The following is a 15979-nucleotide window of genomic DNA, read 5'->3' as shown; positions in this document are numbered from 1 at the left end:
CGAAGCTCCGTTTGGGAAAAGGTGCCATCCCAACCATCAGGGACTTGCCAGAAATTGAAAAGGTAAAACTGTGTTTTTATTGCTCTACTGTGGTTAACAAATAGCAGCTAACTGCTAATGCGGCTATTGTATGTAACGTTACCTTCGAGGTAAACACGGGGAATGGACTCTACGAATGCTAGCCACATCTTTCCACTTTGTTTTACACTAGCAGCTACAGTAGTGACGGTACAGGAGTCCATGCTCAGTGGCTAAAACTGTTTAAATGCAAGTATGAAAACAATATACCACTAAACATTATTAGCCAAACTCATGCAAAACATGCAGTTTGAAAATAGCTTTCAGTTAGTGGGGCTTCTGTAAGAATGTATCTGGAAATGGTGTATTTTTTCTACGACCAATCAACGCGCCCCTCATTTGCATTATTATAATGACCGTCCACGACAGCCAAAACATCGCATCAGATCTCGCGAGACAATAATGCCTTTAGAAATAAGGGTCTGAGGAGCTCTGTGTTTATTTTTTTTCCACTTTTCTTTTTTAGAAGTGCCTGAAAGACTATAATAGAGCATTGGGTATCCAAGGTAACACAACATTATGACTCCTTTAATACAATATTATACTTGCAGTACATACAGTATACAATATATTTACCTTACTAAGCTGCGATAATTATACTTTTTTTTACGTAATTACAAAATTTGTTAACTGTGTACAACTGGGTCATGGTGCAAAGGGCCCTAGGTTGATTTTACTCTGAACCATCCCTTTAATGGAAGGGCAAAGCAACTGTTTATTTTAAAATTGGCAGCAAGTCCACTGTGAGCATCTGCCACAGTAATGGATGGCTTAGCAATGTTAGAAATAACACTTCACCAGGGCATATTTTATCAAATGAAGGAAATTGAGTTTTTTAAAGCAGGCTTTTGATGAATGAAAGTGTAAAATTCAAAATTTTCATATAGCTTAAGACACTTAAAGTATCTGTATGTCATTTGGGGCTAATAAGATTTGAAAGCCTACAACAGAAAAAAAATATATACAAAGCAAATCTACACCGATGAGCCTGAATTCTTCTACAAGCAGTATCGCGGGAAATAGAGGTGCTGAGGGTGTTGTTTTAGTTAAATTTGTTTTGAAATGCTTACATTTATATCTTGACAAATATACAAACCTGAAAAAAAAAAAAAAATCAAAGAGGTCTCAAACTACATGTTGGAGCAATTAGGAATCACAGTCAAGTGTTAACAAAGAAAGTCTGTGGCGTTACACAATAGATGTGTAAAGGTAGCAACATATCTTCCAAGACATGTCCTGTGTTTCTGGACAGCAGGAGACACTTTGAAGACAGGAGTACTCAGATTCTAGTCAGAATATGAGTCTGATACTGCTTCATTGGGGTGTGATTATGGAGCGTGTTTCAACCGAACCAGGAAAGAAAATCCCTCTGCACTCAATTGGATAGACCTACAACCAATCAAAGCAATGGAGTAATTGACGTATGTTCTTCATTCATCTTTCCGATCGACAAATGCCTTGATCGCGGTTCTCTGTTCCTCTTTTAAAATTAATGCGCTATCGACATTTTCTATTACAGACGCGATGGCAGAATCTACACATCTCAATTCTCCAGCGGCAGTCGTCTTTGTTGTAAACGAATTCAACCCAAGTGCTCTTTGGTGACGTGGATGATTACGTTACTGTTGATCATCTGTCCATCATCGTATAAAGCCCGCCCTGACAATTTGATTGGTCCGAACAGCTCTGGTTCGAGCATAGTTGCTCCACAACGGATTGAGTCCAGACCGAACTTCCCGACCTCAAATGTTGTGGGCGGGGCTAAGATCAGCTGGCATCCAGGCTAGTGCATCATATGATGTCTCAAAACTTCTCAAGATTAAAAAAACAAATATTACTTAAAAAAAATAAAGGTTACATAAATGTGAACAAAAGGCTTAGCTATTAAAAAATGACTTTCAGATGAAGAGAGACAAATAGCAACTATTTTCCTTTAATTCTCATGAAAATAATGAGGGAAAAAGTCAAAAATATTTTTTTGAGGTGAAAACTTACCAAAACCTTTCTTGACAGGCTTTGTGAAATTCACCCAAGTGCTCATCTTATGTAATCAATGCATACATAATAAACAGATGAATAAGGTTTTAAAGCTCTTACCAGTTCTCCAAAGTGTTTCATGGCATACTCCAGCACTCCTGATGCGGCCTCTGGCTGCTGGAGCTTATTATTGATGCTATAAAAAAAAAGAAAGAAAAAAAGCAATGTTTTAGTCCAGAAACACTCTAAATCTACTCTAATACTACACATATGATAATGGATAAAAGTTTTAGGTTGGCTGTAAACAACACAGTCTCTATATTTCCTTCTCAGCTGAGTTCCAGACAATACTTTTTTTGGAATAGTTATAATTTCCATCTGGGCAACAGTAGTGCTTTGTAAAATTAAAATAAAATCCAAACAGTCAAAATAGTTATCAATATGAGCTCAGTGAGTACAGCTCCGTTGTTTTGATGTGCTGCTCACTTTCAACTGTATAAACAGTAAAATAGTGCTACAGTTGTCAGTATGTATCACAGTCCAGTTGGAACACAGCAAGGGGCCACTATTTGAATATGCCTGGAATAGACCCATTCAGAGACCTTCTGGCATTAGCATAGTCTCAAATTTACAAGGAGGAGAGGTCATTCTACGAACGCAGAGCAAAATCTGCTGACACGAATCAATAAAACTGCAATATAATTTATAACTGTAAAAAATGGTAATATCTCCAAGCAGATGAGCAATTAGCCAGTAAATTTGCACAATAAATGTTCTGTGAAGTATTTCATTTTTATGTTTATGATGCTTCTGATGACCAATTCATAAACTTCCCATCTGGAAGTACTCTTATGTAACGCCACTCTGAAGTTTTCCATGACTGCCAAACTTGCTAATACATCTTGTTTTACAAGGGTAAGGGAATCCCAGTGAAAACAAATGATGCCATAAATCCAAACCAAAAAACGCATACATAACTACTTAGTAAAAAAAAAAAAAAGTATATATAATATATATATTTGCAACTCATACCAAAAACATTGATGTTACAACACGCCATTATGATATTAATGATCAACAGATCAACAATAATAATAAAAAAAAAAAAGCAGAAATACAAAAAACACATCCTGAATATCCACCTTTTACATTATGGGAGGCATTTCTGGTTTGAGGAATTTTCACTCAAAAAGACAAACAATTATTTTCAAATAATAAGGTTGCACTACAAATAATCCTTATCTGTCATTTTGACTGAAAGAGCTGTAAAATTTCTTCATGTTCTATTTTCAGACATCAGGAGAATAAAGTAATGCTTGGTATTTTAATGTGACATGGTATAACGAATATCTATGGCAAAGGCTCTTTTCAGGTGCTGCATTAATTTTTTCTTCTTTTTTTTTTTCCTTTGTATTCCGCTGTAACAGTATGAAATATATATATATATATATATATATATATATATATATATATATATATATATATATATATATATATATATATATATACAGTGCAATGCATAAGTGAATACACCCATGCTAAAGTTGACTAAAAAGAGGAATAAAAAATCATATTTTGGAAATTGAACTTAATGCCTTAATTAAAAAAAATAGGAAAAATCCAACCTTTAAGGACACCAATTTTCTTTGTGAATGAATAATGTATCGTAAATAAATAAATGTTCTTCCTTAAAATACATGGTGCATAAGTGAGTACACCCCTATGTTAAATTCCCATAGAGGCAGGCAGATTTTTATTTTTAAGTATTTAAAAAAAAAAAATGTAGGATACTATGCATCCTGATAAAGTTCCCTTGGCCTTTGGAATTAAAATAGCCCCACATCATCACATAGCCTTCACCATACCTAGAGATTGGCATGGGGTACTTTCCATAAGATCATCTCTCAATGCAAATCAAACTAGCTTTTAGGCTAACTGAAATAAAACCATGCCAATCTCTAGGTATGGTGAAGGCTATGTGATGATGTGGGGCTATTTTAATTCCAGAGGCCAAGGGAACTTTATCAGGATGCATAGTATCCTAATTTAAAAAAAAAAAAAATACTTAAAAATAAAAATCTGCCTGCCTCTATGGGAATTTAACATAGGGGTGTACTCACTTATGCACCATGTATTTTAAGGAAGAACATTTATTTATTTACGATACATTATTCATTCACAAAAAAAATTGGTGTCCTTAAAGGTTGGATTTTTCCAAATTTTTTAAATTAAGGCATTAAGTTCAATTTCCAAAATATGATTTTTTATTCCTCTTTTTAGTCAACTTTAGCATGGGTGTATTCACTTATGCATTGCACTATATATATATATATATATATATATATATATATATATATATATATATATATATATTTATTTATATTTATATATATACACACACACACACACACACACACACACACACACACGTAATAATGTGTCATTATTTATTTAACAGAAATAAAGCCAAGATGGAAAATCCATGGGTGACAAACTAAGTACACCTTATGATTCAATTGCTTGTAGAGACACTTTTAGCAGCAATACGTTTAAAGAATCTTTTTCTGTATGGCAGTATCAGTCTCGTGCATCGTTCTGGAGGAATTGTGGCCTGCTCTTCTTTACAACGTTGCTTCAGTTCATTAGGGGCTTTCGCACAAGGTAGTTCTAGGAACTAGTCACCAGGGTGGTTCCCCGAAAACAAAATGTTCCCTAAGGCCATTTTCCTGGTTGCATTCGCACCGCCAGTAGGAACTCAGAAGTGACGTAAGCGGTGCTTAATGTTGTGACCTTTATTTTGACGGCGCTGAGAACGCCAGAGCCTGAGCAGACAGTGCTGCATTCTCCGTGTTCATTAGTTTATGATCTGTTTAACAGTCCTGTCTAATACATTATTAGATAGAGCTGCAATACAAAGAAAGTAGACAGTATATGAAAAAGTAAAAGTATTACGGCTGTTTCACATCGCATGCTTGAGCTTCACATCAGCGTAACTACATCTTCACTGCAGCTGCAGACGCGCGAGAGTATTCACACTGGATGCGTTTGTACAGCGTCACAGCAGCGGCTCCAGCAAGCATTTCTTTACAAAGACAACAATAAAATAGTTTTTAGAAGTTGGTCATTTATAAACTTGATGGTCTTGAAAGTTTGTTCGGATGGGGAGGTGTACAACATTCACATGTAAATGGTAAACAACAAACACAACCAAGAAAACAGCTCCGATCTTGTCATTTCAGTCATACTTCGATGTTTACAAGACACCAAACTCAAAAACGCACACTTGGGTTTGATTTGAGTAGTGCTAGCCTATATACCTGTCTGTGACAGGTATATAGGCTAAAAGAAAGTTTATATATAAAATTTTCTAGCTAGTTTACTTTAGTGTTTTTTTTTTAAATAATACACCATACTTTCACCCAAACTGAATAACTAAAAACAAGTTTAAATGGGTAAATCTTCCATAAATATTTTTGAGTCTTCATTGTCTTTTCTTATTCATTGACATGCTTATTCTGTGCATTTTGGGCACTTTTTGTGTGAAATCATATTTATTTTGTCCATCAAAAGTGTGCTTTCACTTTAATTGAGCGTGAGCAGTGCAGCAAAAATAGACTCGGCGCCAAAACCCCCACTTCACTGCTGCTCACGCGCTGCTCCTGCTCCCCGTGTGAATGCAATCATTGGTTAACATATACGGCGAAAAAAATACATGCTGCTCCCGCTTGGGGTGTAAAATGGCCGTTAGCGTTTACCGTGTGGTTGATGCTCAATGTCGCTAGAAATACATAATCATGTTCCGCTTGGTCCCCTCAAAGATTATTTTGCGTTGGATTTTTTCCTTAGAGTAAAGCATAAGAGGCCCATCTTTTACCATTTTCCATGTTCATAGAGTTAGATTGTGGAGTAAATATATTGGCTACAATCTGTGTGTTTAATTTTTTTTTTTTAAATGGCGGGTGCTGGACAATCCGCATATGGGTCAATGACGTGACGCCAAAATTTTCTGTCCGATTGCATTTTTCAGGCAAAAATGGGTTTAAATGCATAAAAAGATACTGTATATTTTTAGTACCTCTCCCATGTCACTTTAACTTTTCAAAAACCTTTACTTACTTGTTTGTTTTTTTGTTATTTAAAGTGTCAAAACATCATGTGGTGCGACCGTCCGGCCATAACTTCTGTTTTGAAAACGTCTTTGAAATTACTCTGTATTTATTCAAATTTATTTTCTGCACTATTTGGCATGATTTCCAAAATGTTTTGTAATCCTTTAAAAAAATTCAAAGCATTTGCATTTATATTTCCATCATAATATACAAACAAACTTTGTCCGATGATGTCCATTTTATGAAATATCATGTGGTGCGACCATCAAGGAACTACCATTTTGGGACTTATATGTTGAAAACTATTCAAACACAGGAAGTTACATCATAAACCAATTTACCAAGGACCCATGGAAGCAGCAAGCAGGTTTGTAATTCTCTCAAATTGGAAAAAAAAATAAACCTTTGTAATGGTTGGTATGTCGTTGCCAAATTTGGATGTCATGTGGTATGACCTCAAAAAAAAAAAAATATTAAAGTTATTTCTACAAATATATATTTTTATTATATATTTCATAGTGACCTTTTTTGGCAAGCTAGCTTGTTTTGTTTAGGTGGCCAATTCTGTGCCTGTAAATTATGACTGAATTTGAAAATATCATGTGGTGCGACCAAATATCATGTGGTGCGACCACTGCAGACTGTTTTCAATGATAGATATATGTCCTAGATTGGCAGTTTTATGCTTTTATATTCATTTGACGGTTTATATAAAAAAAGTACTTTACTTTAGTATAATTTGGAATAGATTTTTATGCAATTTGGGATATTTTTAAAAAATATATATTTCAGACAGTTTATGTTTACTCTTTGTACAATATGAGAAAAATGAAAAAAAATTAGAGCATGTAATTTCAGTTTAGTAATACTGCATTTATTTGTAGTGTATTTATTATTGCCTATTTATTTATTTAAAACTATTTTAATCTGTTTTACAAGATGCCACTGCCAAGCGAATTTTTTTTGACCCTGCAGCAAGAGCAGAGTACCTTGATAGGAGAAGAGTGAAATATTATTACAGTTTAAAATATCTGTTTTCTATGTGAATATATAGTAAACTGTAATTTATTCCTATGATCAAAGCTGAATTTTCAGCATCATTACTCCAGTCTTCAGTGTCACATGATCCTTCAGAAATCATTCTAATATGTAACCCTAGACCACAAAACCACTCAATGGGTCAATGTCATATGGGTCAATTTTTTTAAATTGAGATTTATACATCATATGAAAGCTGAATAAATAAGCTTTCTATTTATGTATGATTTGTTAAGATAGAACAATATTTGGCCGATACAACTGAAAATCTGGAATCTGAGGGTGCTACAAAATCGAAACATTGAGAAAATCGTCCATTTATGTTTGCGATATTGCTATATTCACTCACAAAAATAAATGTTTATAAATTTATGGTTGGACATTTACAAAATATAAAACATCTTTTTTTAATATCCTAATGATTTTTGGAATAAAAGAAAAATCGTTAATTTTGACCCATACAATGTATTGTTGGCTATTGCCACAAATACCCTGTGCGACTTGTGACTGGTTTTGTGATCCAGGGTCACTAATGATTTGCTGCTCAAGAAACATTTCTGATTATTATCAATGTTGATATTTTTGTGGAAACTGTGATACATTTTATTTGTCAGGATTATTTGATTAATAGAAAGTTCAAAAGAACACCATTTATTTGAAATATAATCTTTCGTAACATTATAGCCTGCGCCTGAATGTGACACTGAATGTGTCCTTGATTAATGAAAGTATTAATTACTTTAAAAAAAACTATTGACCCCAAATGTTACCTGTATACAATACTTTTATGAAATAATTTATATCTATAACATTATTATTTGTTAGAAAGAAATATTAAGTCAAGTTAAATTAAATGGTGCACTTGTGTTTGTGATGTGATTTTTATATAAAAAAAGAAGTTTATAAAATGTTTATAAAATTTGTATAAAATCTGGTTTAAATCTACTTTTTTTATAAAATGTATTGTTCATTGATCTCTTTAAATAGATTTTTAACTATATAAGGTCTTCGTGTCATTTGGAGCGACCACTTATCATGTGGTGCGACCAATAAAAGCTATCACTGTATTAAATGTTAAATAAAATATCTTATTTCTGTGGCTGAAATATGAATCACTGATACAGTATGCTTTAGTAAATTATATTTTTAAAACATTTCTATCAGTTTTATGTGATTTACAGGAAAAAATAGTCTGTTAACTAGATTTAAGAAGGCAACTCAGAAATTATAGAACAAAAAATGAGATCATTATTTACAAAAACTCAAAAGAAATGCAAATACTTGGTGTCTAAACACTTTAATTACCAAGAACTTGTAAAAAAATGTTTAAGCTTGTTAAGGAAAGTAATTAATTTTAAGATAAATCACGGTCGCACCACATGACATTTTTTAAGGCTACGGACAATTCATCTAGATGAAAAAACACTAAAATCACTTAAATTAAAATTTTTAAATGAATTTAGGTGTACACAACATCCTTAATGTTTGAACAATTGCAACAGATATTATTATTTTTTGTATTTTAAAATTGGCCTGTCGAAAATCCTTATACGTCATTGACCCATATGCTAACGTCACTGGTAGTTCCTATTGTGCTGGGTTAGACCCTACTCTGATGTAGGAGCTAATTTAGTTCCCCCAAAAGGAGTTCCTAAAACTAAAATCGTTCCCAGTTCCTGCGGTGCGAACACGCCAAAAGGCGGGTACTTCCGCCATTAGTTCTAGGAACTATGAAAATGTTCCTCCGGTGCAAAAGCCCCTATTGATGTGAGTAGGTTTTTGTTAATGCACAGCTATCTTAAGGTCCTGCCGCAACATTTCAGTCGAGTTGAGGTCTGGACTTTGACTGGGCCAGCACAACACCTTGATTCTTTTCTTGATTCCCAATTTCGACCAAGCTTTAGCTGTCGGACTGATGACCGCACATTTGTCTCTAGAATAATTTGGTATACAGAGTAGTTCATGGTTGATTCAATGACTGAAAGGTGCCAAGGTGCTGTGGCTGCAAAACAAGCCAAAATTCATCAACCCTCAAAACCTGCCAGTTTATACAATTAGAAAGTAAGATCCAATTATTACAAAAACAAACTTTTTCAGATCAACAAGCTACACGATTGTCCTCCTTAAAAGAAGAATATGATTTACTTTCACAATCAAAGGCAGAGTTTATTTTACATAGAACTAGGCATTTGAACGATGCAATTTATAAAATAAAATAAATGTTTTTGTAGACTTTTCCAGTCTTGAGTGGATCAGTGTGCGGTTAGCCACCCTTTTTGTTCATTCTTCAACATAGAACTAGGCAAAAATATTATTTTGAATCAGAGAGACCAAGCCAATTATTGGCCCTCAGGTTGAGAGAATGCGAGTCTACGGCATTTATCAGTACAATAAAATCTTCAGATGATCAGGTCACCACGAATCCTGTGATAATTAATGATATATTTCAAGATTTTTACACAAATTCATACAAAGCCGAAACCGATTTTGATGAGTCAATCTGCAAAGAGTATCTAGGTAAATTAGTACTGCCTCGGATCCCACAGATGGATAAAGACTCTTTGGAGGCCCCGTTAAATTTGGAGGAGCTCCATGAATCACTAAAAAGTCTTCAAAAGGGTCATCAGGCCTTGATGGTCTACCTCCTGAATTGTATTTAGAAATATGGGATTTGGTAGGGAATATGATATACTCTCATGTTCTCATCACTTGATTCGTTTAATTTTGCAATTGAGCACGGGGCATTTCATAGAGATAAAAAAAAACATCTTTCAAATCATTGCTTCTTAAAAAGGGGAAAGATCCGCTAGATTGCTCCAACTACAGACCAGTATCACTCATCCCATGCGATTTAAAAGTTTATACTAAAGTTCATGCCTCTCCCATGGAGAAAGTAATTCATAGCTTAATTAAGGAGGACCAAACCGGTTTTATTAAGGGGTGTCACGCATCCGATAATATGCGTAAACTTTTTCATGTTCTTGATTTTGCAGACGCTCATCCGAGCCCTTGTGCAGTTTTATCACTTGACACAAAAGCCTTTGACAGGCTAGAGTGGAACTATATGTGGGCAGTTCTGCAATGTTTTGGTTTTGGTGAACATGACATTTCTATGATTAAGACACTTTACCACTCACCTGAGGCATCAGTCTTAACTGGTAATATTATCTCAAATTTTAATAACATTTTAGGCAAGATAAAGAGTGATACTCAAAGATGGAATAATCTTAAAGTCTCTCTTCAAGGCCAAGCTTTCTTTGCTTTTAAAGAAATCGCTTTTTAAGGACAACAATAAACGGCTGGTAGGGACTACACGACATTCCTCCAGGTTAGTGACATCACCAACCCTAAAATTTACATAAACCCCAACCCCTGAACACGATTTATAGATTATCAAGACAGAATATGCTAATCAATAAGTAAAAGATAACTACACATAAGCTAAATAAATTCATCAACTAACCATTCAGAAACGTTCTGTTGCATTCTTCATGTTGTCACTTCTTCCTGAGTCTCTTCATCATTGTCTGAATCCAGTTTGAACATAAAAGGCTAAAAGTTTTAGAAATTTTCAGTGCATGTCTGTGTGAGTGCAAGCTGTTGAAGCTCTGCCCTCTGTGCCGGGAGCAGCAGCTCATTTGCATTTAAAAGAACAGACACAAAAAAGTGCATTTTTGCTCACCCTCAAAAACTAATTAATTTAAAATTAAAATATTATTAAAGATGGATGGATGGATTTGTTGCCCATATTGCCATTTGTTGTATGATCTGAAATAATTTGGCTATTGTAATGCCTATTGTAAAGTGTGATATGAAAACTGTAGTGCAGCTTTAGCTTTAGTTAAGTACAATGAGCATTTTTTTGTAGGGTGTGGAGTGAAATTGGCAGCACAACCAGTTCTCTCTGAGAAACGTCTGGACATTAAAACAGAACATTCAAACCATTGCATGCTCTATTAGTTAGAGACAGAACACAATTATCTGCTCAGGGCAGTTTGCAGTAAAAAAAAGAAAGAAAGAACTGCTTAAAATGAGAAAGAGGTTAGTCTAGAGCAGTGCTTAATTTGTAAATAAATAATTGCCGGATAAAAAAAACAGCAATTAAAAAGTTATATTCTCTCACGGACAACGTTGTTGCCTTTTCCATTATCGATTTCTGATTCTGACTGATCTAACTCCAGTTGCTTGTGTCTCTGGCTATCCTGATTATTATTAGCAGTTCTATCTTCGGGATCTCTTTTGATCAGAAACACTACCAGCTTTACTCGTGGAAAATGAAAATGAAAATATGCTTGACTGTCTTTTTAACATTTTGTCGATATGAATTTATTTATATTAGAATAATTAATCAGGTACACTCTCTCTAAACTTGATGCTACTCTACAAACGTTACGCTTGTAGATAAGAATAAGCAGCAAGCACCAACCAATGATAGTGATTTTGAACTTAAGAAAGCTGATCAAAAATATATTTGCTGAGGGCCAATAGCAAAACATAACCTCCAAATACATTTGCAATTTTGCATTAACCCGCGCTCGCTCTGTCTCTCACGATGCGTGCACCTTGGCGCGAAGTGAGCGTTTTCAATTAATGCAATGCCGGAACGCAAAAATCCAAAATCTGACATTTTCCGGAGCAGGATCCGGCTCAAATTAAGCACTGGTCTAGAAAAAACAGTAATGTCACACTTGCACAAAAATATTCTTGTGCAAGAAGTAGAAGTAGAAAGCAGGAAGGTGTCTAGTTAAAGCTCCATTCAGGTCAAATGCCCACAATGGTGATAGTTTCACAAATCAAACATTGCAGAATTTAAACCTAGATTATTTTGTGGCATTGTGTCCAAATTCTGGACTCGACTTTGTGTTGACTGCTAGAGCACTGCTTAATGTATCGGACCTTTAACCACAAGGTTATACCACTGCCGTAATAAATACAAAGAGCCAACATTTCAGTGATGTTTCTGACAAAACCTTGAAACCCTGAAAACAATTATTGTGTTTAACAGCAGAATTTGTGGTGAAAAAACCATGATGCTGTACAGAAAATTCCACCAGAGAGTCGATACAAGCAAAAAGTGCCAAAAGATCTCGTTAGCTCCCATGAAGTAAGCAAATGACGTAATCGACTTGGTCTTCCTACGCGCTCAAAATACTTTAATGTTTGAATATATATGCATATTTTGCACTAAACCTAAAATATTTAGTTTTTTATATATACAGTATAATCAACATTTTTAAATCAGTAGAGTATTATATTTCATACTTTATATAATTTGATTATGTTGTTCGCTATGCATAATGGGATTGAAGTTATTTCTATCACTTTTTGTCAGACCTCTTTTGAACTAAGATATGTCTTTCATTTTGTTGTGTGGATTGCAATATTTTATGGACAGCTGTGCTAATTGGTCTGTTAATTCAACCTTCACACTCTGCTTTTACTGATGGAATCTGTAATCAGTGAAGATTGGTGGTACGGTGCAAAAGCAGCTAAATGCCTACATAGAATATTTGTTCTCACAATCTGACAGTCTTTTAGGGGGTCATCGGGTTTATGCTCACCTCTCTAAAACCCTTTTCCCCCGATTGCTCAGTCTGGCCAGGAGTCCAGGTCAAGGAAGATTCCTGGTTGTTCCAAACTTCTTTCATGTAAGAGTTATGGAGGCCACTGTGCTCTTCAGAACCTTAGATGCAACAGATTTTTTGAAGCCTTCCCCAGATCCCACAATTCTGTCTCTGAACTTTGCAAGCAGTTCTTTTGACCTTATGGCTTGGTTTTTGCTCTGATATGCATTTTCAGCTGTTAAACCTTAAAGACAGATGTGTGTCTCTCTAATCAATTTACCACAGGTAAAAAAAAATATGATGGATTAAAAAAAATTTACTTGCTTGAACAACAAAATCACAAAAACAACAAAACAGCACTTTTTAGCTTGGAGGTAAGGTTAATGAACAGAAAAAAGCTATTCTATAGCTTCATATGGACCCCCTTTAGGATACTTTTATTGTACTGTTGCGTCTCACCTGAGAGAAAGTAAATAGTGTTTTTAAACCAGTTAAAGACTATGGGCTCTATCATACACCTGGCGCAATGCAGCGTTATTTGCTAGTTTCAGCCTGACACAGTTATCATTTTCACATCCTGCACCACGTTGCTTAAATAGCAAATGCATTTGCGCCTGGACGAGGTGTGTTCAGGCGCATTGTTGGACCATTGCTATTTTAATGCAACTGAAATAGACTGCACCATTGACCAACTGAAACCTGGTCTAAAGTCAAGACGCAATTTTTTTTTGGTTATTTAAAGAGCGCGTTAGTAATATGAGCCTATAGGCGGGTCCACAACACGTGTACACTCTGCTTATTACACACACAGGGACACGCAGCAGCACACAAACTAGCCAAATATTTAAAATAAAAGGATTACAATGTAAAAGATTAATATTGTGTACATAAAGATATGGTGGAATCTGGCTTGTCCCGTCGATGGTCTGCTTGCACGCTTTAACCTCACGCACGAGCAGATCTGTTTCCTCTCTGGAGAAGCATTAAGTCTTTCCGCTTGCAAATTCTGCCATGTAAATAGCAAACCGCCATGGCGCAAGCGTAACTGGCTTTCAAAGGGAATGGGAGATGAGACTCTGATTGGTTTACTGCATGTTACGCCCAAAACACACCCATTACTCATTAAGAGAATAGGGACAACCGTTTTAGACCGTGCGCCGGACGCGCCGACCATTTTTAAACTAGCAAAAATGGATTCAGACACGCTCTAAGTGCACTTGCGCCGTGTGCTTTAGACCATGCGCTTAGATCAGGGGTGCCCAACCCTGCTCCTGCCGATCGACTGTCTTGCACAGTTTATCTCCAACCCTAATCAAACACACCTGAAGCACCCAATTAACATCTTCAGGATCGCTTGAAAATTAAAGGCAGGTGCGTTTGATTAGGGTTGGAGATGAACTGTGCAGGACAGTCGATCGGCAGGAGCAGGGTTGGGCACCCCTGGCTTAGATCATTAAAATAGGGCCCTATGTAGTCAAATTTCATGTCCATGTCTGCACCAGAACAGAACATGTCTGCTGCTACAGCCGCATGAAAGCACTTAAGTTTACAGTATATGTTCATCAGTAGCAGTGGCTGCCCATCATTTAGACTATATTATGGGTAGGACTACCAGCATTAGTGGTCACAATATGTCAAAACTGCACTGTACTAGAGGACAGATGTGTTCACCTTTGGCTTTAGTGCGATGAAATAGTCTGGTTATGATGTCTTTCTCTGAGAATGTAAGCTTTCAGAGGCAGAATAAAATATGAGCTAACCTACAGTGCAATGAATAAAAACAATCCAGGTGCTTAATGTCCAGATGTTTTAATGTTTTTTCCTCACCTCATGGAACGTGATAAAAGACTAAGCCATTCATTCCCAATTCAGCTCTGACAACACTACAAGGTCAGTTAAGATTATATAATTGAAGTAGGGTGGACCCAAAACTTCTGGCCAATCCCTTTTCATTCCTCTAGTAATATTCATGAAAGGTTTGACATGCAGCTTAGACAATAGTTTCCATTTGATTCCATTTGATCCAATGGCATTTTTCTGACGTGCTATTTCTGACACAAGGTTGTACATGTGGATCTACTTGTGGTCTGACCACAAACACCACTGGAAGAAGTGATATTGTGTTATATAATATTATGTAAGCTGTATTATTGTCAGGGTCATGTTCAGTTTCTTAGTTTTCATTGTGTTCAGTCTATGTTAGCATGTTTTTCTTTTCTCCAGTGTTAACTATTGTTTAATCTCAGTTAAAACAATGAATAGCACGTCATTACCATGGTAAGAATTAACTATATGGTTTCTGTGGTAGAAGTTAACCATCCAACTGGTCGTTACCGCAAAATAAACCCCAACAGGGTGATCAGGACTTGTATCTCCCTGAAGGCAAGAGATGTGGTGTGATACGAGAAACATAAAAAACGCACAGCCTTCAGATACCCGGATGGGCAGTATGTTCTTCAGTGTTGCTATTGACGACGGTTGTTATCTGGGAATTACACACCTCGGAATGTCGTGACTGACCAATCAGAATCAAGTATTCCAGAGAGCCATGTAATAAGTAAGGTACGCGAAGCGGAGGGGTCTTGAACAGCCTGAAGGGCTGCGGCTGTAAGGTACGCGGTTGTACATTATCCCGCTTATTACAACGGCTACTTGCTACATAAGTAAATAATTAGACACGAAATATTGATCTGAGTTGAAATATTTTATTAGCTCTTTAAACGTGTTCTGTTTTAAATTGTGTTCTAAATAGCAGAACTCATGTTCTGAGAAAATATTATGATTTTATATTATGAAATATAATGAAAAACACCACTGTATTTGAACAATAGAATTTGAAGGAAATAACTTTCTCTGAAAAGTATTTTATACTAATTTGATTTAATTACTATAAAAGGAATACTGGACAAGGATACTGAATGATTTTAGCAATGTAATATGATGGCAAAAATGGCATTTTTAGTCAGTATCTTATATTTTCCAAATATCTTGTATCGTTAAACATGGTATTACGTGGATGGGAATATTTATATGGAAATGATATGCAAATGATGTTATGCATGGTAAAACTAGGCATTGTAAGCTCCATATATGGTTATTTTGCGGAAGAGATGGGGTGGAGATGCATGTATGCACAATCTTCCGCTGACTGGGTTTTATAAAGGGAATTTTGTGCAGGTTCTGGCGTAATCTAGCGTGCACTTTTAGGATGAA

General features: G+C 35.5%; 1 protein-coding gene across 1 annotated transcript in view; it reads right to left on the bottom strand.

The window, feature by feature from the left end:
• Positions 1-15979, bottom strand: part of mtor (mechanistic target of rapamycin kinase) — a 222836-nt gene that overhangs the window by 103592 nt on the left and 103265 nt on the right. The window contains exon 29 of the mRNA XM_084388404.1: positions 2176-2251. Coding sequence (XP_084244530.1) covers positions 2176-2251 — 76 coding nt within the window. The remainder of the gene's footprint in view (positions 1-2175; positions 2252-15979) is intronic.

This window comes from Rutilus rutilus, assembly GCF_951802725.1.
Source record: "Rutilus rutilus genome assembly, chromosome: 19".
Taxonomy (NCBI): Eukaryota; Metazoa; Chordata; class Actinopteri; order Cypriniformes; family Leuciscidae; genus Rutilus; species Rutilus rutilus.
This window is presented reverse-complemented; position numbering and strand designations above follow the sequence as displayed.